The sequence below is a fragment of the Coffea eugenioides genome, chromosome 11, assembly GCF_003713205.1.
Source record: "Coffea eugenioides isolate CCC68of chromosome 11, Ceug_1.0, whole genome shotgun sequence".
In the NCBI taxonomy this organism is placed as follows: Eukaryota; Viridiplantae; Streptophyta; class Magnoliopsida; order Gentianales; family Rubiaceae; genus Coffea; species Coffea eugenioides.
Window position 1 is genome coordinate 11,808,298 of NC_040045.1, and position 27,629 is coordinate 11,835,926.

Consider the following 27,629-nt stretch of genomic DNA (forward strand, 5'->3'; position numbering starts at 1 on the left):
ATGAATCTTCGACTCGTTTAGAGTTTGTATATTTATGCATCTATAGGAAATATCAACTAATTAGGAAGCTTGTGCATTTGATAGGTACAATACAAGTTTAAAAGACCTAAGGTAGCCCAACTCAAGCTGTTAGACAAAGGTAGGTGGTACTTACCCTTCTGAGATTTCAAAGGTGCAAAATGAATTTTTTTGTTGTCAATCCTGTTTCGTTTTGTTGACTCAAAATGAAATTGATTAAATGCTTTACTTGGATATTTATGAAAGTTATATTTTTACTATATAAAAATGGACCATGTGACTTATTTAAAATGTTTTGATATTTTATTATATACCAAACGAGCTGAATCTTTTATGAAATCAAAGATCTATCTATATGACATGTGGAATGAATTTTTGACAAGTAAAGCACAAAACAGTCATGGAATAGACGATAGGGGCTATAATCCTGTCTAGTTATCATGGTAGCCTGGTATAAAGTCCGGCTATTTGACAAGGTCATAGTAGCCTGGTATAGAGTCCGGCCGATTGACAAAGTCAAGGTAGCCTGGTATAAAGTATAAAGTCCGGCCAATTGACAAGATCATGGTAACCTAGTATAAAGTCCGGCTGATTGACTCATGTATGAAATGAGGCCAATCGATAGTCGCGAAATCTATTAGTCGCCCACCTAGAAGGGGTTTAATCTCTAAGTTGAGTACTCAGTAGCCAGTCATTACATGCACTTGTTATGAGCTGATATGGAATGATTTATGAACTGATTTGAAATGAGACTAATGAACTGATATGAATTGATTTATGAATGGATATGAAGAGACTTGTGAATTGAGACGAAATGATTTATGACTTTATGATTTTTCATGTATATTTATCAATACGATGCTTTTAAATTACTTGCCACTCATTATCACTGATTGTTTTATAAACGACGTTACTTTCAAAATTATGGATGTGATGGATACGCAAATGATTTGATTTGTATCTATATATGTATCTATAAAGTTATGAGTACATGGTCCAACAGACGGGTAGATATTACCTACTGAGCTTTTTGTCGCTCAACCCACTTTTTATCATTCTTGCAGATTCTTAAGAGTATAAGTTGATTACGTAGAAGACCCTGAGGAAGACTTTTATTAGTTTTAAACGAATAGAAGTTGGCAGGCTAGCTACTTCTAGTTGTTAGTTTATTTATATTCGTTTTCTGTTGTTTCAATCCGAGAATAATTGTACAAACTTATTGGATGTTCGTAGACTACCTTTGATAGACATTTGTACTGCACTTTATTTAATTATATTATTCATATTTTTGAAGTTTAGACTAGTTAAATGTTGCCCTGTATTCTTGAGCAGGATTTGAGAATATGGCAGATGCCACGTGACGAGCACGTGCGGGCTCGGGGCGTGACAATTTTTGTATTCCTTTGACTTTGTGTAAGATCTACGGAATTACTTTTGAACAAAGAATAAGGTTTGGCTTTAGGGACTAGAAGTATACACTTGTTGAACTCTAGACCTAAGTTTTGCGACATACATGCTGTCTACTTTCTCAAATTTCTGGGATTTACTTATAGATAATTTGGAATGGGTCTTGAACGATTAAAAAGACCTATAACAGAGCTTTAAAATGGTATATGGTTGGTCCAAATCCAAATTGAATTGATTAAGAAAATAAAATTTTTCAGAAATGTGCCGGAAATTGACCAGTTTCCATTGTTTTGGCCATATCTCACTATGTATTTATGGTGTTTGATTAAAATGGTTGGTCATTTAGCCCATTCGGATCTAGAATGAGTGTGTTATGAACATTTGAAGTTGGCCCTTTATACTGTGGCAAGACCAAAGTACTTTGAAAATCGAAATGAGGAATTTTATTTGTTTGTTCCAAGGTTCAGGTAATTTTGTGAAGTTTCCTATCTCACTTTTATGACTTTTCATTTTCATTCATCGTTTTCCTTTCATCTATTTTCTGAGACGATGCATAGAATCAGAGTTGATGAAAATATTGTGGCTTTTCTTTGCGAAGATGGTTAAATTATTACTTGAGTCTGGTTTTTTTATGGCTGTAAACTCTTTTACAGTGTGAAAGTTATGACTTATTTGTGATAGTTTCATATTTGACATTTAGTGTCGATGGTGTAATTGTGTAATTTGTGCATTGTATTAGTCGCAAGTTTATTTGATAAACGGTGTGATCCAACAGTCAAGTATTTAAAAAAAAAAAAGTTCCATTTTTACTTTTTGGCTTGATGTACTAGCAATGGCAAAGAGTGATCCAAGCCTTTGTTCAGCCATTAAGTTGAACAACTAGTTATCTTAGTCTTAGTTGAAAGATCTCCCATGAAATAGTTATAATTTTATGATTTTTTTTATTAGCAACTCTTGTATTTCTAGCTTGAACGCTTCGGTATTTCAGCATGACGGTGGTATCAGAATATGCTTTAGTTAGGAGATCATCAAAAGGCAAAGGTTAAATTGAATACTCTATTTAATCCTGTAATTATAAGTGTAAATTGTTTTTACATGAGTTCTCATTTCTACTTCATTGTTTTCCTAAGGCTATCTACATATTCAAAAAAGATGAAGTTGTATAGTAAATTCATTTGCAAGACAGTGCTGTTAGAATCTTGAGATCCTTGGCCACGGTAATCTCTTAATTAGTCATACTATCAGCTTATTTTCTTGAATTTCTAAATACTCATTGTCAGCTTACTTTCCATCCAGCCACAAATTTTTTGAAATTACAGCTTTACCCTTAGCTTTCTTGTTCATATGCTTTAATTGAACACACGAAAGTTGTTAAAACAAAGATTCTTAATTTTCTCCCAAAACAAAGAAAAAAATAAAGCTTAATTCTTAGATTTTTAAATCAGTGATTTTATTATAGATTTTTTTATTCTTAGCTGTCAAAATAAATTGGTATGCACGTGCATCTGTTCCTACAATAAAATGGATTAAAACAAAATGAGGTATGTTTAATTGTATATTTATCAAATCCTTTAATCCTATGAAATCCCAACTTGTATATACTTAACTATTAAATAATAAATTTGAAATTGAAATTTAATACAGAAATAAAGTATTCTGAATTTACTTTTGAAAACACTAGCGCTTAATTTTAAAAAGTGAAAAATAAAGGTGATGAATAGCCAACTTTTATGGAGATGTCATCAATTTTTGGTAAGTATAAATTTATCTTTTAATCCTATGAAATCCCAACTTGTATATACTTAAATATTAGATAATAAATTTAAAATTGAAAGTTAATACAGATAAAAGTATTGTGAATTTACTGTTGACAACGCAAGCACTTAATTTTAAAAAATGAAAAACAAAGGTGATGGATAGCCAACTTTTATGGCTATACATCCAATTAGATGTCATCAATTTTTGGTAAGCACAAATTTGAAGAAAAGAAAACTAGCCCTACCCTCTTTCTTAGTTTTTAGAAATATTTACTTATGTCACTATAAGGGCATTTTGGGACATTGAAGTCAATTTATTACCAAATATATTAATTTTCTACCCTTAATTAACAATAAGAGAAGTTTTTGATATTATCTAACAAATAAGAGGCAGGTCCCCGCTATTCTAGAATTAAGAGGAGACGTTTTTGACTTGGCAAAAGCTAGTGGGAAAGTTAGTGTAATTTACCCTAAGTTTTCCTACTTCTAGCTCTAGATCTTTCTGGTTTAATTTGTTGCTTTATCTTGGATATAGTTCAGTAGTTGATAACTCATCTACAGATCCTTTATAAGCCTCTATTGGGTCTTTTGGCCACTTCTCACTCCTACTATGGAGATAGGATGCAGGTGGATGAGGTGTTGGCATGGTTTGAGAAGGGCTGTTGAGCACGATGAGAACTACCCAGGCCATGTTAGGCCTTTCCTCTGCGTCTTCTTGAGCACAGAGGAAGCCAATATAGATGGTCTGAATGATGACTTCATCTTTTGCAGAAAAGTCTGCTATTCTAGGATCCACTATTGCTTCCAAGCATGGTTCACAACTATGTTTTCAGAACCGGACCGGATAGTGACTCGGCCGAGGTCAGGGGTCAGGGGTCAATGGGTTCGACCGGGGGTCGATAGGGGTCGAACCGGATGACGTCATAAATAAAAATTATTTAAAAATTAAAATATTATATATATAATATCTAATAATATATTGATATTAATAAAGGTATATTCATATATATTTGATGTTTCAAATATATTTAACAAGAAAATACAAAGAAATTAGAACAATCAAGTAACAATTTATATTATTTAATAAATATTAACAAGTTTAGAATTAAAATTATGAATTTAATTGAAAAATAACATCAAATTTTAGGACAATATTTATCAAATATTTGAGGTATATCAATAAGTTTTAACAATTTAGGGGTCAAAACATAATATTAAAAAGTTTGAATTTTTTTTAAAAAAAATTACTGTTGAACCGAAAAAACCGGTTTTTTTCCGGTCAAACCCGATTTTTGACCGGGTTTTAAATTCCCGGTTTTTTAATATGACTCGGACCGGCTACTTGGCCGATTTTCGGTTCAACCGGCCGGTCCGGTCCGAGTTTTAAAACAGAGGTTCACAATTGGGTTGCGGTTGAAGTCTTGGTTGTCATTGTTCCACATCGGTCACGGTACAAATTATCATATAAGTTATTTACAATTATTGACAATAAAGGCATATAATGTGATTTTAGAATTTATTTATTTGTTTTGTTTATATATATATAGACACATACACATATATCGTTGACTTGCCTTAGAGCAAGTATATATATTTTTGCTAGTTTACCATGATAAGTAAAAGGCCACATTGGTTAAGGCCTTAGGACCAAATCCTACATTTGTATTATTACGTTAACGGTGCACTTGCAATTCACGTAATCATTCGATTAACTCACAATTTTCTGTAAAACTCAAAAGTCCTATATTGTCACTTGCAAAAGGCCTTAGGACTAAATGGTTAATGGTAATTGATTACAAGATTAGGGACCACACTCACTAGAAAAGCAAAGAGAATAGACTAAAATGATTATTTTTCTTTTAAGGTCTTCAAATACATGTTTAGTTAAGGGTGAATAACCATTTGTTATTTGGCTTTTTTTTTCTTAAATCACAATTAGTCCCTTAACTTTTGTTTTTAGTCAATTCAATTATTTTAGTTAAAATTTAGCCAAATAGGAAAATTTCTAACACCAACAGAGAGGTAAGTGGGGAAACCGGGCAGCATCCTTCAATATAATTGAACCATCCTCACTATTTCTTCTATATTTTGGCCATTTTCAATGAATGACGAGTATAAAGGGATTAGGGACACAAGCAATTAATCATTAGTCCAATGAGTTCAATTTGAATTATTTGCGACATGTGGCGGTGGAAAGATCAAATGTGCACAAAAAAGTAGAAAATGTGTGTGTGCGTGCGCGTGCGTGTTTTTTTTTTTTTCCCCTCCTTTTTAGCCTTATGTACGGAAGAATGAACTAGGCAGTTGCTTTGCTTCTCGCGTGTGATGCGCGGTGCCCATATGCGATCAAGATTGTTTCTACAATGTTATATTTCAATTTGATAGACAACATAAAACAAATCCGTGGAAAACTGTGGTCAAGTTTTCTGAAGATTAGTGGTATTATTACGTGTACTAATACTTAGATTTTGTCACCAGGTATCTAAGGTTTTTTTTTTTCTGGTGGATTTGTTTGTTCTGTAAACACGCATATGTTTTAATTAGTGCTTTGCTGCCAATTTTATGCTATTGATGTGTATCTTTTTTTTTTATTTCTTTAGCTTATGTATAGTTTTTAGAGTGAATTATAGTTTTGGTGCCCAATGTTTGGCTTGTGTGCCAAATTGGTCCCTAATGTTTCGGTCAAAGCAAATCTATTCCCCAAGGTTTGTGATTTTAGGCAAATTTAAAATAACTAACAAAAATAGAACAATAACTAATGGTCAATATCAAATTGCCATTAGTCAACAACTTTAACTTTGCATTTTTGGTCTCCATTATTTTGATTTTGAATCATTATATTTTCCTAATTTTTAAATAGTGACATTAAGAGTTTTAACATAAATTGAAATGCAAATAAAAATGAAACAACATTAAATGGATAATAAGAATTCTAGTTAAATTTCTTTTTCTTTTTTATTTCATTTATTCATGATAATATATCATATATTTCTTTTCTTTTGCACAATTAGTCTCAAATTTGATATAATGTATGTATATTATTGTTTCTCATTATTAAATAAAACACTTTATATTGACACAACATGATCATAGCCTAGATAACACATCTTTGTTAAATAAGTTATAATTGTATGATAGCAGACCACTAATAAATAAAAACATAAAGTAGTGGAAGAAAAGGAGAACTCTAGTCGTATAATCTAAATTTATTGTAGTTATTACTACAAAAATTGTTGTATGTGTTGTGCACGTAAGTTTCAAATTCTTGTAATATGCCATTGTTCTTGTAAAAATTAGTAAAAGTAAGTGTCAATGTAAAGTAATTTTAGAAATTTTTAAGAAAACTATCTTTTATTTTTTGTTATCTTATTAAAAATTAGCATTCCAATATTGTAGTTTTAAAGCATTTAAACCATCTTTAAACAACCTAAATATTTATTTTAGGTTGTTTGTGGAACCCAAATATAGGGTTTTAATAATAATTGATTAGTGCAAGGTCACATAATTAAAGAAATAAAATAATCTTTCAAATATTTATGTGGGAGAGAAGTAATAAATAACTCACAATATTACTATATTTCAAAACAGTGGAAAAAAGCCACACTACAATAAAACCTTATAGATTTTTCTAGACTCTCTTAAGAAAATATTCTAAATTAATGTTGTATTTATAACCTGCTAGACTTGCTGGGTAAGAAACCACTTACATTAACAATTACCATATAAAACATGTACTTTTAACTGACGCAACTACTAAAAACCTGATTCCGATAAAACTAGTAAATAAATAAATAGAAACTTCTAGACTTGGTTTATTTTTTCAATATTGCCTCAAACGAAGTTCTCCATTGATTCAGATCCAACATCATCTCAATCAACAATCTCCATTGAAAATTCAATTGCAGAAAAGATGATATACAACTCTAATTTGTTGCCTATCATCAATGTTATCTTTACGCGTGATAGTGGATGCACATTTTGCAAATAATTTCTTAACAATTTCTTCTCGATTAATTCAATCATACTAACACATTCATTACTAAAGTCATCATAAGTGTTCAAGAATATAAAATCACAGGTTGCTTTCTTGCCAAAATTATCATCAACATATAATTCAAAATATCAACTATCATAATCATCCAAAAATTTCATACCATGAATTAAGATTCTTCTAGAAAAAATATGACAGCTCCACCTCCCCCTAGGGCGTACCCAAGGATTTGGCGGACCGTCTGCCTAACTCTCGCCAGGACTCAGTCACGTATAATGAAAATTCACAAATAAAACTCTCAATAAAAAAAATTAATCACAACCTTTAACATATATACTCATGGATCTCCAACATCCACACGATCTGTAAATACAACCAAAGAATCACACTTAAAAAAAAATCAAACCAAACAAGCTGGCTAAACATCTATGGTGTACTCGCTCGAGTAACTAACAATCTTAGAAGAAATTGTGGCCTTCCTCAATTTAACCTCTCATGTTCTCATCCCTGTAAGGAAAACAAATGGCGTGGAATGAGCTGAAAGCCCACTGATGCTCCAAGTAACCAAGCAGGTAGAATACGAGACAAGATAGCATACCAGACATCAAGAAACAAGTCAAACTCAAATAAATCATGACCCAGTGTATAGTTAACCAAGTAACCAGATAAAACATGCAGAAGGGGTACAGTAAGTAACACATTCATGGCAAAGAATATAGGTCGCTCTCAGGAGCAAGTTCCACAGTAGCTTGATCAAGGTCCGTTGACTCTCCGTCAACCATGAAAGTAGAAGGTCCATAGATCCCCACTTTACCCCAATTTCCGTCCACTGATCAACCCCCTACCAGGCCCGAACGTCAAAAAAGTACCCAAAGTTCGTTGATCTTCTCGACCAAACCCTTGCTAGCTCGATTCGACCAACTAACCCTAGGTTGGACTTATAGTCCCAGATATTCAGAAATTCAGGATATGGTTTATAGCCCCAAGTATTCAAGTATTCAAGATTGGAATCGTTGGCTGTTATCCAACGCCCATCACAGAAAGTGATTGGAGACGTTAGTTGTCACTTAACGCTCCATATTCAGAAATATAAGTGTTCTAGAGATGACTCCCAGTCATGAGTAACAGGTTAGAAACTTGTCATTTACCCAAAGTTTTCCAACTTACCCGACTGCTCTGAGGCTAGTCTAAAGCAAGAGGTCTAGTGAGGGTTTAGTTCAGCCGTTGCCGACCTACATTCACACATACACATGAGTAACCCTGGTCTCCACTTACCCAACATCTCGGATAGGGTCCAAGACCCAGTTCAACCACTACAAGAGAAATGTAGCTGGTCTACAATTCAATCGCTACAAAGAGAGTAGTAGCCGATCTACTATTCAACCGCTACAAGAAAAATATAGCTGGTCTACAGTTCAATCGCTACAAGAGAAATGTAGCCGGTCTACAAACATACACATAAACATACAAGTCCGCATACAGGATCAATTAATTCAAACTCATGGAGGTCGAGGGCAAATAAGGAAACACTCGCCTTGCCATAATCAAGTCACAAGTAATGTCCAGAAATTCACATTCTCAAGCTTTTCAAGTATTTCAAATCAATATATAGGTCATATACAAACCAAGTTACTTGTTCATGCATGAAGGAGATATCAAGTGTTTAGTTAATTAATTGATCAGCTACAAGAAGAATGTAGCCGGTCTACGAACATACACATCAACATGCAAGTCCGCATACAAGATCAATTAATTCAAATTCATGGAGGTTGAAAGCGAATAAGGAAACACTCGCTTCGCCATAATCAAGTCACAAGTAATGTCCAAAAATTCACATTCTCAAGCATTCCAAGTAAGTGTGTGTTTTTTGGCTGGAAAATTGATCAAAAAAATGAGCTCTGGGAACAAACAGGCAAAATTTTTATATCTAAGGGACTGCAAAAGTTTTTTCTGAAAATGTGACTATGTGAGATACTGAAAAAGTTTTTCCAAAAAATGTTACGGACCAAATTGATAATTTTGCCTAAAATTTTCCATCCCTTGCCCTATTTGACCAACCTGGCCGCCTCTCTTTTTGCACGGGAATTCCATACAAACATACAAATATGCTCACGTCAATGGCAAAGTTCACCCGACCAACTTGCCATTTACGCACGCACAGACAATTGCTACACACGACACTCGACCGCCATGGCATATTATCCTTTCCAGGATTTTCCAGCACTATTTGGTAACGTTGTGGTTTCATTTTGTAAAAATATACAATGACTGTCCTACAAATGCTTCTTGCGGTTTTGTAGACATCTCAATGTTAATCATTGGCAACAATTTCATCAATTTATAGCTTTGTTAGTCACAATTTAGTACATCTAGACAACAGTTAAGAAGCACTAAATTTTGTTAAAATGCTATTTAAAGTTCTTCTTTGAATTTTCAAATATGATCTTAGTTATGTTATTTTATTTTTGATCATGTACCATATGGAACATGTATATGTTTATGTATAATTCAATTGGAACCCAATGGTTCGTAATTTATGTTCATCTGCATGTTGATGAATTAGGTCCCTAACAGACTTATCACTTGTATCCCCATTCAAGAAACGGGAGGTTAAAACTAGTTTTTCAAATGTATCTAAAAAAATTTTCTGCTAGCATCTCTTCTGATAAATGTGTATTGTAGACACCGATTTTCTACTATTTTAATTTTCTTAGAAGGGGAATGGACAAACGAGTAATTTTTAAAAACTCTACTTTTATTTTATATCTTGGATACCAAATTTGGTTTTCTAACGTTTGAAAAACAAAAAGAAAGAAAATCCTAGGAGTTACTCCCATGTCCCACACACTATAACACACTCATACTCCACCATAACCACCAATGTTGTTAAACTCGGATTGAATAGTGACCCGGCTAAACTACTGGGTCAATGATCAATTGGTTGGATCAGTTAGATCATTCTCAAAAATCCGTTGACATCAGCATGATGTCATAATTATTTTATATTTTTATAAGTTTTGAAAATATTGAAATTAAGTTCTTAGTTATATTCGACCAATCATACCAAACGTTCCAAAAACATTAGACTTGCAATTAAATATACACCTAATAATTATATATAAAAAGGCAAATTCATGGCTAAAATATGTCTATTCTCAAAAACTACATGAAAAACTAAATTAAAACAACTTAATAAAGTTGGAATCGTTGATGCTAAATTACTAAGATGATAAGGATAAAAACATCTTGATTTAGAAATAATTCAAAAATGTGAGTGATTTTGGTACATTAAGTGGGTGCCATTTTCTTATCCCTATTGATAAATGAAAGTGTTACAATTTAGGTAACTCAAATTATATTTGGAAAAAACAAGAAAGAAAAATTTGAGAATCGGGTCAACCAATTGGATCAAGTTATTGATTTAACCGATTTTTGACAATTTTGGCTGATATTTAACCAAAACGATTTTGTACTATAAGCTAACTCGAGAAGAAGATTGGTTCATGGTTGGACCGGTAAAACTAATTGGTCCAGCCTAGGTCTAACAACATTGGTAACCACTACCCTTAATCACCCATTTAAAATCCATCAAACTCCAAACTTTTCCAATTAATGACAAAAAAATTCACTTCTTCTTGCACCCTTACACATAAGAACCCACTCCACTTTCTTATCCTTTGCCACCCAATGAACATAGACTACTACTACTAGTCTTGTGTAGCACCAAGGGGGTTAGGATGCTCTCGATTGAATTTCTCTCCATTTGGTCACTGCATTTAAATATACTAGTTTTTTAGCCCTGACTAGTTGAAACTCATTATTTTGCTGTTATGTTTGTGTGTTTTTTTTTCTTTGTTAGATATAGTAGTCATGTGTGTGAGTGTGTGTTTTTTCCTAATTGCACAAATAAACACGACTTTGAAATTAGGTTATCTTACATTCTTAATATAGCATTAATTAGTAAGTAATGCCTAAAATTGGACAGAACTAAAAGGCATGATTATTTAACATTCTTAATGTAGCATTAATAAATAATTAATGCCTACAATTAGGTAGAACTAAAAGGCATATGGCTATACATGTCTCCTAATCAAGATTTCATATTGGATCCTATTCTTTTTGTTGCAATTCAGGTGATTGTTTGATTGATAGATTAAAAGTGTTCAAGAATTGAGGAAGCACCAATGGTTTCTTTGGACAGAACATCATCTATTGAAAATGATCCTGGACTCTCAATATTAAACAACTTTAAATTGCAAGGGTGAATATACATATTTTCTTATTTTTCTTTCTTTCTTCCCTTTTTTAGGCTGTCTATCTCTTTTTTTTTTTTTTTTTTGGAGATTTTGATAATTTTGGTTTTGATAATTTGTATGGGAGGCAACACTTTATGTGGTAAGTACGAGGAGTATGGAAGAAGCTCTTTGAATTTTCACTAAGATAATGGCTTAGATATATACAATATCTAATAATTTCTTGAGCTCAAAATTTTTCTTTTCTACTTTCTAGGTTCTTTGGATTTATAATTCTTAATTATTTGATGATTCTTTCTCTTACTTGGTTGATGATTTTTTTTTTTGGTAATCTGTATCATAAGCTGCAAAATTATAGGTTATTTTGTGTTCTTAAATCATGTGCTAAAATAGGTGAGTTTCTCTTTTTCTTTTCTTTTTTAATAAAAGTGGTATTCAAAATCAAGAGAAACTTTAAATAGTGAATTCCAAATCAACTTGTGTTTAAGGATGGTTAGAATAAAATTCTAAAAAATAACTGGTGGAACTATTCTAGCAAATGGGGTGATAAACTCGTGCTTAGGGTTAGAAAATATGTATTGAATCATTTTTTCATGCTCGAAAGAAAAAAGTTGGGCATACTGTAAAAGTTCAAAAACTATAATCCATTGCTTAAATTGCATTTTTTTATGATGAAGTTTATCCTTTTGCAAAAAAAAAAAAAATGTTTATATGGGGATCCTATATATATATATATATATATATATAGTGCAAAACAGGTGGACCCTCTAACAATTTTAACTGAAGAAACAACCGGGCAACAGCTTGCAGAAAGTGCAAGGTTACATCGCCCACTCACCACTAATCTTAATTTGTGAACCGGTCTTAATTTCCATGCAATAAACTTCGCAAGCGGAGTTAATTTAATTTTTTTTGTTGGTAAGAGGAGTTAATTTTAATTTGATGGTCCTAATTTTAATGTAATATATTTCGTACAATTGGACAGTTAACCACAAGCCAGTCTGATATCTATGAATTTTGCTCGCAAAAGGAAACGCACACCTGAACAAGGAAATTAAACGCACACCAACCATTCCAAAAATTTTGTTACCCCACTAATAATACCAAATGACCTCAAAGTTGGTGAAAATTACTGGATAACCCACTCCGACACAAGTGAATTTCCAGCAAAACCATTGCCATCCAATACCAAAAGACCAAAACGCCCCTCAAAGTCACGAGAATCACGAACATAAATTAGAAGAGAGCCACCTGGACATAAGTGAGAATGTACAACGAAACCACTGCCACCCATTTAAAATCCATCAAACTCCAAACTTTTCCAATTAATGACAAAAAAATTCACTTCTTCTTGCACCCTTACACATAAGAACCCACTCCACTTTCTTATCCTTTGCCACCCAATGAACATAGACCACTACTACTAGCCTTGTGTAGCACCAAGGGGGTTAGGATGCTCTCGATTGAATTTCCCTCCATTGGTCACTCCATTTAAATATATTTAAACTTTTGTAACTTTATAAAATCATTCGATTGTGTCATTATTTTCCTTTTACTCTCTAGATTAACATCCTAAAAAATGATATTCTTTTGAGAATATCTTGATACTCAATTTATATCAAACATTGAATGGTTAAAAATGAGTCAAAATTGTAACAAAATATATAGTGAGTAATCAAACGGCAAAATTTATTCAATTTTATATGAAATTTTATGTATAACTTACACAAGTGATTCAATATATTATGAACTGTGTTGATTTTTGAAAAAAAAATATTTAAATTAATTTTATTATAGTGTAATCAAGAGAAATTCTCTCTAGGACAATTGAGAGAAGCTTAACCCCTCTCTCAATTCTTAAGTGGAAGTAGGTTTTTCCTTCCTTATCCTTGGAGCACACGGAGTCTCTCAATTCTTTCAAATGGGAATAGTTTTTTTCTTTAGTGCACATACATTACTAGTACTATTACAGCTTAACACCTCTTTCACTTCACGAGGCAAGTAGTTTATTCCTTACTTATCCTTTGCCGCCTAGCGCACATAGATTACTATTATGACTATTTATATGAAATTTAATGTACAACTTTACACAAATAATTAAATATATTATGAACGGTGTTAATTTATGAAAATAATATTTAAATTAGTTTTATTATAGTGTAATGAAGAGAAATTCTCTCTATTACAATAGAGAGGAGCTTAACCCCTTTCTCAATTCTCAAGTGAAAATAATTTTTTCCTTTCTTAGAGCACACAGATTACTAGCACACAGAGTCTATCAATTCTTTCAAATGGGAGTAGTTTATTCCTTAGTGCACGTATATTCATGAGGTGGATAGTAGTTTTTTCGGACCAAGGGCACAGACAATTATTCTATAATATTTTTTGAATAAAATATAACTCTACGTGAATTATTTATAAAATTTTATAATACAGATGTTATTATTATACATGAAATTTACATAAGCAGTTACAATAATATCTCACACCTCTATTATAATATACAAATAATTCGTTTAAAATTACAAATGTTCCAAAGACGTTGTACCGTTCAGACGCAATTAATTTGACGATCAAACATCCAGCCCCCGTTTTTTTCTTCCTTATCCTTTGCCGCCTAGCGCAAACAGTTTACGATTACTTCATAACACCTCTCGACACATACCTCAAGTTGCCACTTGGCTGGCCCACACGAGCTAGTATAACTATGTATATTACACCTCCCGAGGTTCCTCATGTTTTGCCATCGCACAAAGAGGAGAGGACCAGAGGGTAGGAGTTTGTTTTCTGAAGCCATTTTCAACTATCAAACTTTTCCCGAAAATCTTTCCTTCATTTGCTTTGCCTTTTTAGAAATCATTATCTAAAACAGGAATAACAAAAAAGATCGAGAAACGGGGGATCAAGAAATTTCCTTCACCTTTTCCGGAGCCATCCGCCGCCACCTCTGAAAGCTCCAACGAAAAACTGTAAAGGTCTCTCAAACCTTGTTCTCTGCTTATCTGTTGTTCCCATGAAAATTGTGTGCTATTTGTGTTCCATTTGATTCAATTTCTTTTCTTAACTATTGGTTTTGGTTGGAATATGATTGTCGTCTGAATGAGTATGGATTTAATGCGACCCTGAAAATTTCTGGCCTGATTACTTTTCAATCATATGAGAAAAGCTTGATTTTTGTTGGGCCCCTTTTGTGTTTGTAAAAATTCCAAAACGAAAATTTGAGCCAAAGAAAAAGAATAGATGAATCTGTGCGCATGTGGGACGATCTCCGGCTAGTCGAAAGCTGGCTGGAACTGTGAGCTCGCCGGCAAGGAGAGAGGGATTGAGAGATTTTTGTAGTTGAATTTTTTTTTGTTTCTTCATTCTTCTGTGCGTGTATTGTGTGGGATGGGGGAGAGAGGCAACTCCAGCCAGTCCAACGCTGGCCGGAAGTGACGGGTTCTGGTGAGTTTCCTTTGAAGAAATACGTAGCCCAGCTGCGGCAGCCATGTTGTTCTTGGTTCGTTGGAGAACATGACAATTTTCTCATTTCTCAGCTTTAGTCCCAGTTTTCCCTTGCTTCGTAATTTTATCACCAAAATTTTAGGACTTTGTAATGACGCCGGAACTTGATTTTAGGTATTTTCAATCAGGTCCTTAGCCATTATCTAGTTAGCGTTTAGCTTAATTAGGATTTCAATTTTCAAGTTCAGTTGTAATTAATTCTCATTTCTCTTTTTAAGAAGTGATGCAACTCGTATGGGGCTTAGGTGTATGTAATTCTTGTACTTTTATTTTTAATTTTTCTTTACTTTCTTTAATTTTTATTATATTTATTATTATCGTGGAATGTGATCGTGTGAGAGAGTGTTATTTCATGACTTTTTTTCCAACGGAAGCTTTGGAATTAATCGGCTTGTTATATTTTATTTTTACCTGTTATGCATATTTTTATTAGTTTAGATATTTTAGGTTAATTAAGTACATGTTACGTGTTTAGCTGAAATTAACTCATTTGACCTTAAAATCAGACGATTGAGATTAAACTGGTAATCGGTTTTACAAGGTGTAGAGAGGTGTTTGAGAACATTGAACTACTAACCTTAGAAATGTAGCTTTCAAACTCTTTTTTTTTTTTTTAAATTTGAAAGATCTGGAATTGTCTAACTAAAGGGTTTTGATTCTTATTTCAAAAGTCAAAAATTACTTTATAGGTGACTCAGTCCACCTAAACTTAATGTTGATGGTGATTCCAAATTTTTTTTTTAAAAAAACCTTTATTCTAGATTTTAGTGAGCTCAAATCTGTCACATTTGTCAATTCCATTGTAGGTCGTCCTCTTTCATTTTTCTTTTCTATTTTGCTTTTAAAAAATCCAAAAGAAATTCATTTTTTAAAAAAAAGCTTTTCATTTTATTTTTAATTTTCTTTAGAAAATGGGGCACAACATGCGTGAGTGGTGGTTAAGAAACTTTTTTAAAGTTTGGAAAAATGATTACTTTGGACCTTTTTATCTTTTGGGTAGTAACTAATGTAATTCCTTAACCATTACTATCTACCAATTTAGTCCTTTATTTTTATCGAAAGTGATAAATGTAAAATTTTTGACCAATTTTCATCAAAAGGCAAATTAATAGAGCAGTCACTTGTATTGTTAAAAAACAAGTGGAAGCGACCAGTTTGGTTCTTTAACTTTAAAGTCATAACGAATCTAGTTCATTAGTTTTAATGGCTAACCAATTTAGTGTATTACCTCATAGAAACTTGCAAACGTGGTATTTTAGGTACTAACTCAATTTAGAGGCACTTTAATTGTTTTCGTGACAATTGGTTTGAAAATAGTATTAAAAATGATGAAACATTCTAACTACTTTTTAAGAGTCACCATGATGGTGCGATATGTTTTACAATGAGAAAAATAATAATTTTGATTCAAAATGATTTAACCTTTAAAAAGCTCAAATAAAGTTTTAAACATAAATTCAAGCACCTTGCTTGAAAATCATCGGAGGATGTTGATTAATTGTCATATTAGGCATCCCCTATTTTACACTTTTAGATATTCAGTACTTTTTATGACATTTTAACCACTTTAAGGCAAAATGCTTTACCTCTTTTTTTTTTTTTTGGTGTTAGTCACTTACACTCCTCCCTGGAATCACCTAACCCATCACTTCCTCCAGGCAAAATGCTTTATATTTAAGCTCAAATAGTGATTGCTAGGTGTGTTCAAGGAACAAAAAGAATCATTGTGTCTATTCTCAAATATTTTTTTTTCATTGATTAATAAACTGGAGTTGTATAAGTTACTTTTAATTTTTATACTAGAGCAGCACAAGAACTAGATAGTTCTCTTCTGCAATTTTATCTTCAAATCATGTCACCAGTAACTACCAATATACAGTGTTTCACGCTTTATAAGTTTGTTGTTATTAATCAATGTAAGTCCAGTTTATTTTTGGGTTGGGAGGGGGGGGGGGAGACCTTTTGTGACTTTGCTCCTGTTAATGTCCTTGGTGCCTATGCTTAATGTTCTTGGTAGGTTGGGCTGGTTTCTTCTTAATGTCCTTGGTAGGTTGGTCTTGGTCACTCTCGATCTTCTTGATATTGTCCTTGGTGGGTTGATCTTGTGGTCTCTTGGTCTCTATTTTCCACTTAGCGGACAGTTGAAGCCTTGAAGACATTGATCACTGTGGGTCTTCTTAATTTCCTTAAACTTAGCCTGAATAGGCAAGAAACACAACCCATTCTTACCCAAAGATGTAGTAGTGTCCTTGAATAACCAAGTATGGAAGTGGTTACTCCTCTGAAATTTTGTGTTGTGTTGTGGTGGGGAATGAAGAGCAATTTTTAGAGTCTAGGTGTAGCTTCTTTGTTCTATTCTCCAGTTTATTATGGCAAAGGAGCTTCAGAATCAAGTATATGCACATATACTTATTAGGAGAAGAATGTGTTTTTGAGTATGTGGTATTCCAATTGTTATGTACTACAAACCAAAAGGCAAGAGGCAGCAGATGGAGATGGTGATGGTGATGGGGATGGGGATCATGAAATTAAAGAATAATATGTTCAAACTAGATACGGATAGAGATTTGTTTGTTGGTATGTAATGGAAGTACTATTTATCTATATACTTATTCAGCAGTTGAGATATTATAGAGGGTTTTTAATACTTCAAGATGTGCTATTTTCTAAGCTTATTGAATTGTTTTCATTTTTAATAAATTTGATTGACGTTATCTAATGATTATCTATTAGTTAAATTTAAATGCATAAATCACTATATAACACAAACACGGGATATAAATTCAAGTGTCTAAATCTCTATTTTATTCTAAAATATAAATTAATTTCTAGTTGTTTGTAGGCAAGGACATAAAACTAGTGTTTTCTAACTGAGTTATGCTATTCCAGCATAACAAATCAATGATGGATTCTCTCAAATTCTCAATCATCATATTTAGAATTAGTAGTAAGATTTACACCAACTAACCTGTGTAATATAAATGTGACATATTAGTGTGTAACAAATATGAATTTACATATGTATTAATTAAATTTAAAATATTTCATTGTTAAATATATATTGGGGTCTTAAAGGTTGGTTTTTCAAATGGTAAGATTGAAAAGTATTTGTTAAATTTGGAACGGTGACACTTATTTCAATGCATCAATAAAATGAAAATACAACATTAACAATTGGATGGAGGAAATGCATAAATTCAAATTGAAACAAACTAACGAATGAAAATCGGGCAGGCGGCAACAGCAGCAGCTGGGCAGCTAGCGGAATAGTTGCTGATCTCTCTTGTCAAGGGTCACTTCCATCGATCCATGTGTATCGCCGTATTCATTTGGAAAGTGCACCCATTCTATCCATTGCTCCTGCTTCTCAATCGGGACGAATATCACAATCGCCCCACCATCCCTCTGGGCTGGTGGCAGGATGATCCCCACATCCTTGGTGGAAGAGATGCCGTCGCTGGTGGCACTTGGCTCTGTTGTTCCAAGGATGGACGGCTGGCCTTTCTCACCAATGTACGGGAACTCGTCCACCCATCCTCTCCGCATCAACAGCCAAAGAGCCGGGGTTATCTTCCCCTTCGATTCCTTCAGGTACTCCTAACAATTGTCTTCCTTTTATCTCCCTGTGCAACTCCTCTCTTTGTACTTCCACCTGTTTGCTTTTTTGCCTGTATTTCTTCGGATTGTAGTTTATTTACAGAAAGCACTTTTCTTTCTACATAATAACATTGATTCTCATTTATTCATCCCCTTCCGATGAAATTTTGTTGTATTTTTGTTGATTTAAGAAGAGTTCCTGCTTTCTCAGCCAAGTTGCTGGTTGCTTTATGTTCTCTCTTTCTCATTGTAGAGCAAGAAAAGTCCTGAAGAATTTGCTGATGAACTAGTTGAAGAAGCAACTCTCTATAATGGGTTTAACTTGATTGTTGCTGATCTTTGTTCAATGTCCATGCTGTACATAACCAACCGACCAAAAGGCAGCGGCATTATTGCTACACAAGTTTCACCTGGTATTCACGTCTTGTCTAATGCAAAGCTTGACAGCCCGTGGCCTAAGGTAGTTTGTATGATCTCAGATAGATGCTTGTTACTCTTGCTTCATTTTCTCCTACCCAAAGTTAAGGAGATACATCTTTACCAAATTTATAACTTTTCTGGAGCAAATTCTTCTCCACCTCAAGCCAATAGTACAAGGGTGTTTTTTTTTTTCGAATTTCGAATTGGATTATTCCCTGATTTCTTCAGCGAGGTCACAAAAAAAGATAAAACACAGAAGCAGTAATATCTTTAAGGGCATTCTCTAATACGTAAAGTAAGCTTGGTTTGGGAACGAAGTATTGACTTGTGTTCCTGTCCAAGGAAAGTAGATGTAACACTTGCAAAGTATTCTGTGAACCAAATTTTTTGCTATCACTATATATATGTTTTATTTTGAAAGAGATTTGGAAATAAAGAGATTGACGGGGAAAAGACAAAGCTTTTGAATGGTTTTAGAAATTTCAGGCAAAAAGGCAATGGAATAAGGAGATTTCCTTGGTGCGTTTTGTGTTCTACTTTTAGTCTTTTGGTTGTAGTTGTTTGCAATTTTCATGTGCATTGTCATTTCCGTAGTCTGTCAATCAAAGAACATTCTATTTTGCATGTTTATTTGGCTATAACATTATATCACTGCAGGCTCAAAGATTGGAGCAAAGCTTTAAGGATCTGATGGATAAATATGGAGGAGGAGAGATCCCCTTAAAAGAGATGTCTGAAAAATTAATGAATGACACAACTAAAGATGATGAAAGCAAATTACCTCAGATTTATCCCCCAGAGTGGGAATACCATTTGAGTTCCATATTTGTTGATGCTGATATGCCTACGGTACTCTCTCCCTCCCTCTCTCCCTCTCTCTCTCTCTCTCTCTCTCTCTCTCTCTCTCTCTTTTGTTTTGTCCACGCCTGCTTGTGTTCACGTGAATGACCCTTGAAATACATCTTTCTACGTAATAAGCATCTGTGAGATCATATGTATCTCAATGCACTCAAAGAATCATTAGTTTATTTTTCTATGCACAGGGACGTTATGGTACGAGAAGTACTTCCGCATTGGCTACGAGTACAAGTGGGAACATAACATATTTTGAAAAGCATCTTGATGCAGACTTGTGGAAGGAGCAGATCATCAGCTTCCAGATTAGGAGAGAAACAATGACATAGTGTCCTCTTTCAAGATAGTTTGAACTAAACAATGCTGTAACAAATATAGGTAAATCTACTTCACAATTCTTGTATCTACCGTACAATACTTGTGTTCATCCTGTTTCTGTTAATACTGTACAATACTTGTGTTCATCCTGTTTCTGTTATTCCATCCATATTCCGAACACGTGAATAAACCTTTCAGTTGATATGCGCTGTTTGAAGATTGTTTAGGGATGAACTAACTTGAAGCATATGAAGGATTTTAGCACTTTGTCAGCACCAGCGTGCTTTTAAGTAATTGGTTTTAAAGAGGCTGCAGTTTCAGTAGTAGTAACATCCGTAGCTGGTGCCCCACTGACCGCAAGTTTTCAAGAAGCAAGTTGGCTGAGGTGCATAACTTAAATTCAGCATGACTTGTGTTCTAATGCTATATCTGCTCTATTTTCTTTTCTTAAGTTCACATTCCATGAACGGAAGGACCATTAGTGCTACATCTGCTCTTCTTTGTCTTTTCTTGAATCTTGAGTGCACATTTCATGAATGGAAGGACCTCTGTATTTGGAGGAAGACAGTAAGACAGATTTGCCATAGCTAAAAGAAAGAAGCAGGTGAATAGAGAAATACTTTCACTACTTCCTCTCAGTTATAGCAAGTAAAAGATCGAGTCAATTGCGATGGAAAACAGTATAGATGAATAAAACACAGACGAGGATCTCCACCTGCTATTACTAGTAGTTCTTGATATCTGGATGGTTCTCAATGCTAATGCTGCACATTTGATGCCGGTGCAATCGCAACAGCAGAACAAAAAGCCTTTCAGGCGGGGTGACCAAAGTGCAAGTGCCAAAATTGCAGCAGCAGCGCATTTGATGCATTCTTGTTTTCTTGTTCTTGTATTTACTCCACAGTTCTGAGAAAGCATATACGTAATCAGAATGAGCTAATGTATGCAAGTATATGTATCTATTCATTAGGATGGCTTGTTTTCAAGTTTGTAAAATTTGTCATGGAATATCTGATTAGCAAAGAGTAAGAGGCGGCTCTCAATGCTGAAATTTGGCATGTTGGACAGTAGAGGTTGTTCTTACAACATAGTAGCTAGGCTTGATTATGAGATTAAACTCGTTTTAACCAATGTAGTTCCTTAACTATTATCACTTTAATCAATCTAGTCGTTTATTTTCATCGAAAGTGATAAATGTAAATTTTTTGCCAAAATATTAAGGAGAATTAATAGAGCACCCACATGAATCACTCTGAACTGTTAAAAAACAAGTGAAAGCGATCAATTTGTTTATTTATCTTTAAAGTCATAACCAATTTGGTTCATTAGTTGTAATGGCAGACCAAATTAATGTATTCACTTGTATGAACTTGCTAACTTGGTATTTTTAAGTACTGACTGAATTTAGAGGCACTTCAACGGTTTTCGTGCCAATTGGTTTGGAAAAATATTTTTAAAAAATAAAATATTCTAACTACTTTATAAAAACTCTCAGTAGTGTGCAACCTATTTTACAATGAGAAAAATAATAATTTTAATCCAAAATAGTTTAACCTTTAAAAAACTCAAATAATGTATTATACATAAATTCAAGCACTTTGATTGAAAATTGTCAAAGCATTTTGGTTAATTGTCAAATTACGTATCTCAAATATTATGCTTTTGGATCATTTGACAATTTAACTAATTTAAGGCAAAATGTTTACCTTTAAGCTCAAATATTGATTGCCAAGTGTCTTCAAGGTACAAAAAGAATCATTGTATCCATCCTAAAGAATTGTTGGTAAATTTTAGGGGTTGGATAGATTACTTTTAATATTTTTGCTAGAGCAGCACAAAAACTAGATTTTTTTTTTTTTTTTGCAATTTTATCTTCAAATCATGTCACTAGTAACTTGTTTTGAGTATTTATGAATTTACGCAAGTTATTATTAGAAAAGTAAAAGTAGCTAGATAACAAACTGTGAGATTTGTGGCTCAAACTTAAATAGGGTTGGCATAAATTGATGGTAAAGTACATAAACTCAAATGTGGAAATCAAAGATAAAAACTAATAACAACCCATTTCATTTATTAGGCTTTGAACTAAAGTTCAAATTCAGCTTAGTTGATGATTGCGCCAACTATCAATGATTACGCAAAAAAGAAAAAGGAAAACGTTTTAAAACTCTATAAACACAAAAACAAAATAAAAAGTATATAAAACAAACATGACAAAATGCCACTGGATTTGTTTGGATACCAAATTTTTTCAAATAATATTTCGTTTATATCATAAACAAATTTTTTAATTTAACTTTTTATATTTTCAATCACCTTTTTATCTCACATATATCACATCACAAAAAGTGTTATAACAATTATTTCAAATAATACTCTATGGTATATGGCAGAAAATGCAAATTGACAAAATGCCACCTGCCCACAACTCTAGTCAAAATGAGTATATGGCAGAAAAATTTGGGGAGCAAAATTGGGACTAAGCCCACCATTGCCTGGCAGCCTACAACCACCCGTAAAGCTTAAGGTTTAGAGATACCAGGAGACCAACCCACTTGAAAAGATAAAAATGCCAAATCAAATCAACAAAATCCCCAACAGCTCATGGGACCAAACACCATTTTATGTGTAACTCTCTTCACTTTTAAGAAAGTAGGTTGATGTGCCAGAATGTAATTGGACTGCTGGAGGTGATCATGATAGATATCTACACGGTCCACGTTCCACACGGTTTATGAACCAGACTACAATGCTCAAGGCTAGACACCATCAATCAACACTAGACAGATGGACTGAAGTGTTCAGCTAAAGACCTGCTTATTTTACAGTACAAAATCTTGACAAATTTTCCCTATGCAACTAGTTGACATGATTAGAAATGTCTATAATTCTGCTGTTGTTTATCTAGGATATAACTCAGTGATTGAAACTTCGTTGATAGACGGGTTTGGTGGTGACTTGGTGCTGGTTGATGTATCAGATACTGGTAAATCGTTAGGTGAGCTTTGTGTTCTACTACGACCAAAATATGCAGGCGGATTAGGTGCAGGCAACGTTATAGAGTTACTATTGAGCATGAGAACTATTGAAGCCATGGTTGGCCTTTGTTCAATTTCGTCTTGAACGCATAGCAAGCCAACATGGATGCTTTGAATAACTTCATTTCTTGAATATGTATCTCCGATTGTTGGATCTACCAATGCTAATGGTGTTCCATCCCTCCATTGCCTCCAAGCCTGCAACATATATTGCAAGTGATGATAGTGGAATAAATTGTCTCATTCAAATGTATACAAGAGCTCTCCAATGAGAATTCCAAGAAAATGAGATTTTTATTTTGCACTTACATAGCTTAGAAGGTCATCTCCTCCATGAGCTTGGTTGAACTGACTGTTCTTCTTGCCACTTAGAATTTCTAAAATAAGAACACCAAAACTGAACACGTCTGATTTTACAGAGAACAAGCCGTGCAAGTATTCAGGAGCCATGTAACCACTACAAATTAGAACCATTTGTAATACACTTCAGGATTCAGCAATTTGAAAATTTAAAACTGATGATGACAAAATGTAGAGAATGTAATTAAATATTAGAGTTTTAAAGATAGTGGGATCATTGTGTTATTACAATCATATAACCATGTAGATAACAAGATGTGGGTGCAGAACTTACTATGTTCCTGCGATTTTACTTGTATTTCCTTCAGATTGATCAACTCCAAAGAGCCTTGCCAAGCCAAAATCAGCGATCTTTGGATTCATATTTCTGTCTAATAATACGTTACTGGCTTTAAGATCACGATGTATAATCCTAAGTCGAGAATCTTCATGAAGATAAAGAAGTCCTTTTGCTATTCCTCCTATGATCTTGAATCGTCTTGACCAGTCCAACAATGGTTGCTTTTCTGGGTCTATACCATCAACAAACATGGCACATCTTTGTTAGTTTCTTTAACTACAAAAGTTAATTTCCAAAAAAGACTCGACAATCAATTCCAAAATAAATCAAGGGTGTTTGACTGGAACCTAACCAAAGAGAAAGTAGTCAAGACTTTTGTTGGTCACAAATTCATAGATGAGTATTCTTTCTTCTCCTTCCAAGCAGAAACCAAGTAGTCGGACCAAGTTTCTGTGTTGAAGCCTAGCAACCAGGGCAATTTCGTTTTTAAATTCTTCTGTACCTTGAGCTGAGCTTCTTGATAGCCTTTTCACAGCTATCTCTTGTCCATTATGAAGTGTACCCTGATTGCAAATTAACAAAGTATAAGCAAAATTTTCATTTACAACGATCATATTCATAACTTTTCAGCATACTTGAAAATGGCTTAAACTTAATGTACCTTGTATACAGGTCCAAATCCACCTTCTCCAATTCTGTTTCCAACGGCAAAGTTGTTCGTGGCGGCTTGAATATCACTGAGGTTATATTGTAACGATTCTATGATTGAGATTTCACTTGCACCTGCAGCAAAAATGGTACAGACTTAGTGAATTAAATGAATCGACCCTTTAAGAATGATAAATGTGTTTACTGCAACTGCACTTCTTAGTCCTTATAATTTACCGCTAGTTTCGATAATGGCAAAATATGGCTTCCTGGGTCTCCTTGCTATGCAGAAGCCCACGACCAATAGCACAATGGCAAGAGATATTGGGACAACAATTGCAACAATTGTTTGTGTTGAGATTCCGCCCCCCTCTGAATAAATCAATAAAAGTTATTTAGCAAAATGGTTTTACTCTTCAATTTCTTTCATCTCTTTTTTTTTTTTTTTAACAAAGGGACAAGTCTGCCAAAGAAAAAGGGTCAAAATTTTCACTTCCACCGCCATTAAGCGAGAAATTGGAAATGAAATCTATACAATCCACATGAGAACTTGATGAATATAGTTGTTGACTACCAGGTGTGGCTTAATAGCTACAAGTGTGAAGACTTGAATTACTAACTAATCCTAAAACAAAATTGCAATTAATGGTTCAGATAAATTCATATCATTTTAGTAAGAACTGGAACTTACCTTCACTACTAGTAGAATTGGAAGGAGGAGGAGAAGAACTCGATGCAGGCTCGGGTGCTGGGCTTACAGAATTGTAAAACTTGTAGAGTTCATACCTAATATTGCAGCTAAAAAAAGTAATTCTACAGCCCCGACGATTATTACAGAATGTGGGTATTTGAGAAATGGCGTTGCTAAGGCAATTCTCGCAGTCAAGACTGGAAAGATCTGGAGTACACTGTCCAAGGGCGTATAATCTCTGAAATGTGGAATAATCAGCTTCTTTCACAGCGAATTTCTTCCCTGACCGATCATTTGCAGCATGACTTGCTATGTCATTCATCATATCACTTATGACCTGGTTGAACTTATCTGGATCAGTGGCATTCTGTGTATTCCACGCTGCGAACGTGACACTCTGATCGGCCCTGGAGAACATGGACTCATTCGAATAACGCAACAAGCAGTCGTCGTACGACATAAAAGCAGTCGTTTGGTTCCAGCATGTCTTTAGAATATCCCCACGGGCGTTTGCTACACATCGTCCACAAGCATCGGGATTCACATCACCTCGACAATCAAATAAGCCATAGACCATGTTAGAGGGGTCATGGCCAGCAGTGAAATTGTAGAAGCCATTCCTCCTTGCCAAAGAAGCATTTGAGGATAGAGTGGAAAGGAGGAAATTCAAGTTGTCTGTATACATTCTGCCAGCAGTGCTGTTAGGATTATATGCAGTATTTACGCACCAATAATCGGCATAAATCAGTCTCGTGTTGAAGCTAATCAAACAAATTAGCAGCAAACACGAGAATAATACACTTCTGTAGATCATTTTGGTCAGAATCAAGCAGATGACCAAAAGTAAACAGTTGAAAATTTTTGTATTCAGGCCTGCTTGATCCTTGAGATATTAGTATGAAATGCACTATGCCAGGGAACGAAGTCACTTAGGAAGACTTCTGAAAGATTAGCTGGTCATCCTGCTTCCACGTACTTTCATGTGTGAAAACAGGAATCAGGAAAGTAACGAAAGTCTTTGTCGTACGCCACAATTCCATGCTTTATCTTTTATTGCACGATATTCTGCAGATTAAAACGGGACACTGGGATGTAGGTCAAGTCAACTGCCGGGGACGCTGGGATGGATGTCAAGTCAACTGCCGTGTCCCTTCAAGCAAGCCGGTACTTGTATCAATGGCGGTTACATGCACCAAAGTTACGTACTTGTATTATAAATATATTTTTTTAATTTTATACATATTACATCATAAAAAATATTATAATAATTATTTTAAATAAACTCCTATCCAAATGCATTGTTTTCCTTTATTTTTTTAAGAACAATTCTCATATGAAGACGCATTGATGAAAGGTAAAGTTTAAACTTTGACTTTTCACTCCATAAGTAGTATGATGACCAACTCCTCCTCTTCGGAGGGAGTTGATTTTGAGGACCCATTAATCAAAACGCCATTTTGCTTCCTCCTCTGTGCGTGTCGACGTGGACGCAGGAGGACCTCTTGATGAGACCATGAAACAATTGTTCGGGGATTGTCCCTCTGTCCCCGAATCTGTTAGGTAATTTCATTTGTCAAAAGAGAAACCAAAAATATGGTTGTCAATTGTTTGGGTTTGGATCGGAATTAAAAATTTTGAATTTGGATCTATTATAATATACCAATTTCATACCCGACCCATATACTCGATGGGTTTTATGCTTAGGGTCCAACGGGTCCCGAATCAAGTTCAAATATACCCGAAAAAAATAAAGTCCAACAAAAATGATGTATTTAAAAATATTATTGTATTTAGAAATAAGGTCCCAACAAGATTAGGGTTTCTTAATTTGGTAAAAGAATTATTATTGTATTTAAAAATATTTATGTTTTATAATTATTAATGCATTGTTCGGTTCGGATCAAATACTAATTAAAATCATAAACGGGTCGAATCTAGATAACAAAATTATTTCTCAATTCATACTAGGAAAAAGCTATCGAGTTCGAACCGAGTTCAGGTCCAAACCTGGTCTATTGACAATCCTAATCAAGAAAGTAACGGAAAGTCTTTGATACCGGCGAGAGTGAAAAAGTGAGGACGGGCAAAAATTCCATGCTTTGTCATTACTGATCAAGGACCTATTGTTGGAGAGTGGTCAGTACATTAATTAGTGGGTAGTGTAAGGAACGTTTGAACTATGTTTTATCAGTTGAATTGAAACTTTTTTTTGCACAATATTTAGATTAAAACGGGATACTGTGTCAATCACTCAATTGTCGTGTCTTTTAAGCCGGCACAAGTCTTCCTTAGAGAAATTTCCAAAACTACCTAACTTCAAGGGAAAGATCTACCTCTAGAAATCTGTGTTTTCAAACTCGGACCGGACCGGCCGGTCCGACCGGTTGAACCGGGAACCGGTGGTGTGTCCGGTCCGAGTTGATCATCAAAACCGGGAAATTCAAAACCCGGTCAACTCCGGTCAAAACTCGGGTTTGACCGGGTTTGACCGG

The 27,629-nt window shown here is 34.1% G+C and overlaps 2 protein-coding genes across 3 annotated transcripts; one reads left to right on the forward strand and one right to left on the reverse strand.

Annotated features, from left to right (window-relative positions):
* Window positions 1–14,179: 14,179 nt before the first annotated feature.
* On the forward strand, window positions 14,180–21,187 carry LOC113751270 (transport and Golgi organization 2 homolog). Of its 2 annotated transcripts, XM_027295211.1 has the most exons (6): window positions 14,180–14,401; window positions 18,165–18,521; window positions 18,781–18,987; window positions 19,605–19,796; window positions 19,991–20,180; window positions 20,339–21,187. In XM_027295211.1, exons 2-5 carry the CDS (start codon window positions 18,240–18,242, stop codon window positions 20,129–20,131), a joined length of 822 nt encoding a protein of 273 aa, XP_027151012.1. In that variant the 5' UTR covers window positions 14,180–14,401; window positions 18,165–18,239; the 3' UTR covers window positions 20,132–20,180; window positions 20,339–21,187. The 2 variants fall into 2 exon arrangements, with proteins under 2 accessions (XP_027151012.1, XP_027151011.1); XM_027295210.1 differs by having other exon boundaries at window positions 19,991–21,178.
* A 1,488-nt stretch (window positions 21,188–22,675) lies between these two features.
* On the reverse strand, window positions 22,676–26,014 carry LOC113751269 (putative receptor-like protein kinase At4g00960). Its single transcript, XM_027295209.1, has 7 exons — window positions 25,138–26,014; window positions 24,684–24,818; window positions 24,460–24,581; window positions 24,151–24,361; window positions 23,793–24,030; window positions 23,468–23,615; window positions 22,676–23,356 (listed from the first exon to the last, which is right to left on the reverse strand). The coding sequence occupies exons 1-7, from the start codon at window positions 25,949–25,951 to the stop codon at window positions 23,021–23,023; spliced, it is 2,004 nt and encodes a 667-aa protein (XP_027151010.1). The 5' UTR covers window positions 25,952–26,014; the 3' UTR covers window positions 22,676–23,020.
* Between the last annotated feature and the right edge of the window lie 1,615 nt (window positions 26,015–27,629).

Coding starts and splice junctions, on each gene's coding strand:
- LOC113751269 (XM_027295209.1), bottom strand. CDS start 25,951: ATGATCTACAGAAGTGTATTATTCTCGTGTTTGCTGCTAATTTGTTTG. Junction 24,362..24,459: donor GATTTGGACCTGTATACAAG/GTACATTAAGTT, acceptor ATTTGCAATCAG/GGTACACTTCATAATGGACA. Junction 23,357..23,467: donor GAGATGACCTTCTAAGCTAT/GTAAGTGCAAAA, acceptor TATATGTTGCAG/GCTTGGAGGCAATGGAGGGA.
- LOC113751270 (XM_027295211.1), top strand. CDS start 18,240: ATGTGTATCGCCGTATTCATTTGGAAAGTGCACCCATTCTATCCATTG. Junction 18,522..18,780: donor TTCCCCTTCGATTCCTTCAG/GTACTCCTAACA, acceptor TTCTCATTGTAG/AGCAAGAAAAGTCCTGAAGA. Junction 19,797..19,990: donor TTGATGCTGATATGCCTACG/GTACTCTCTCCC, acceptor TTCTATGCACAG/GGACGTTATGGTACGAGAAG.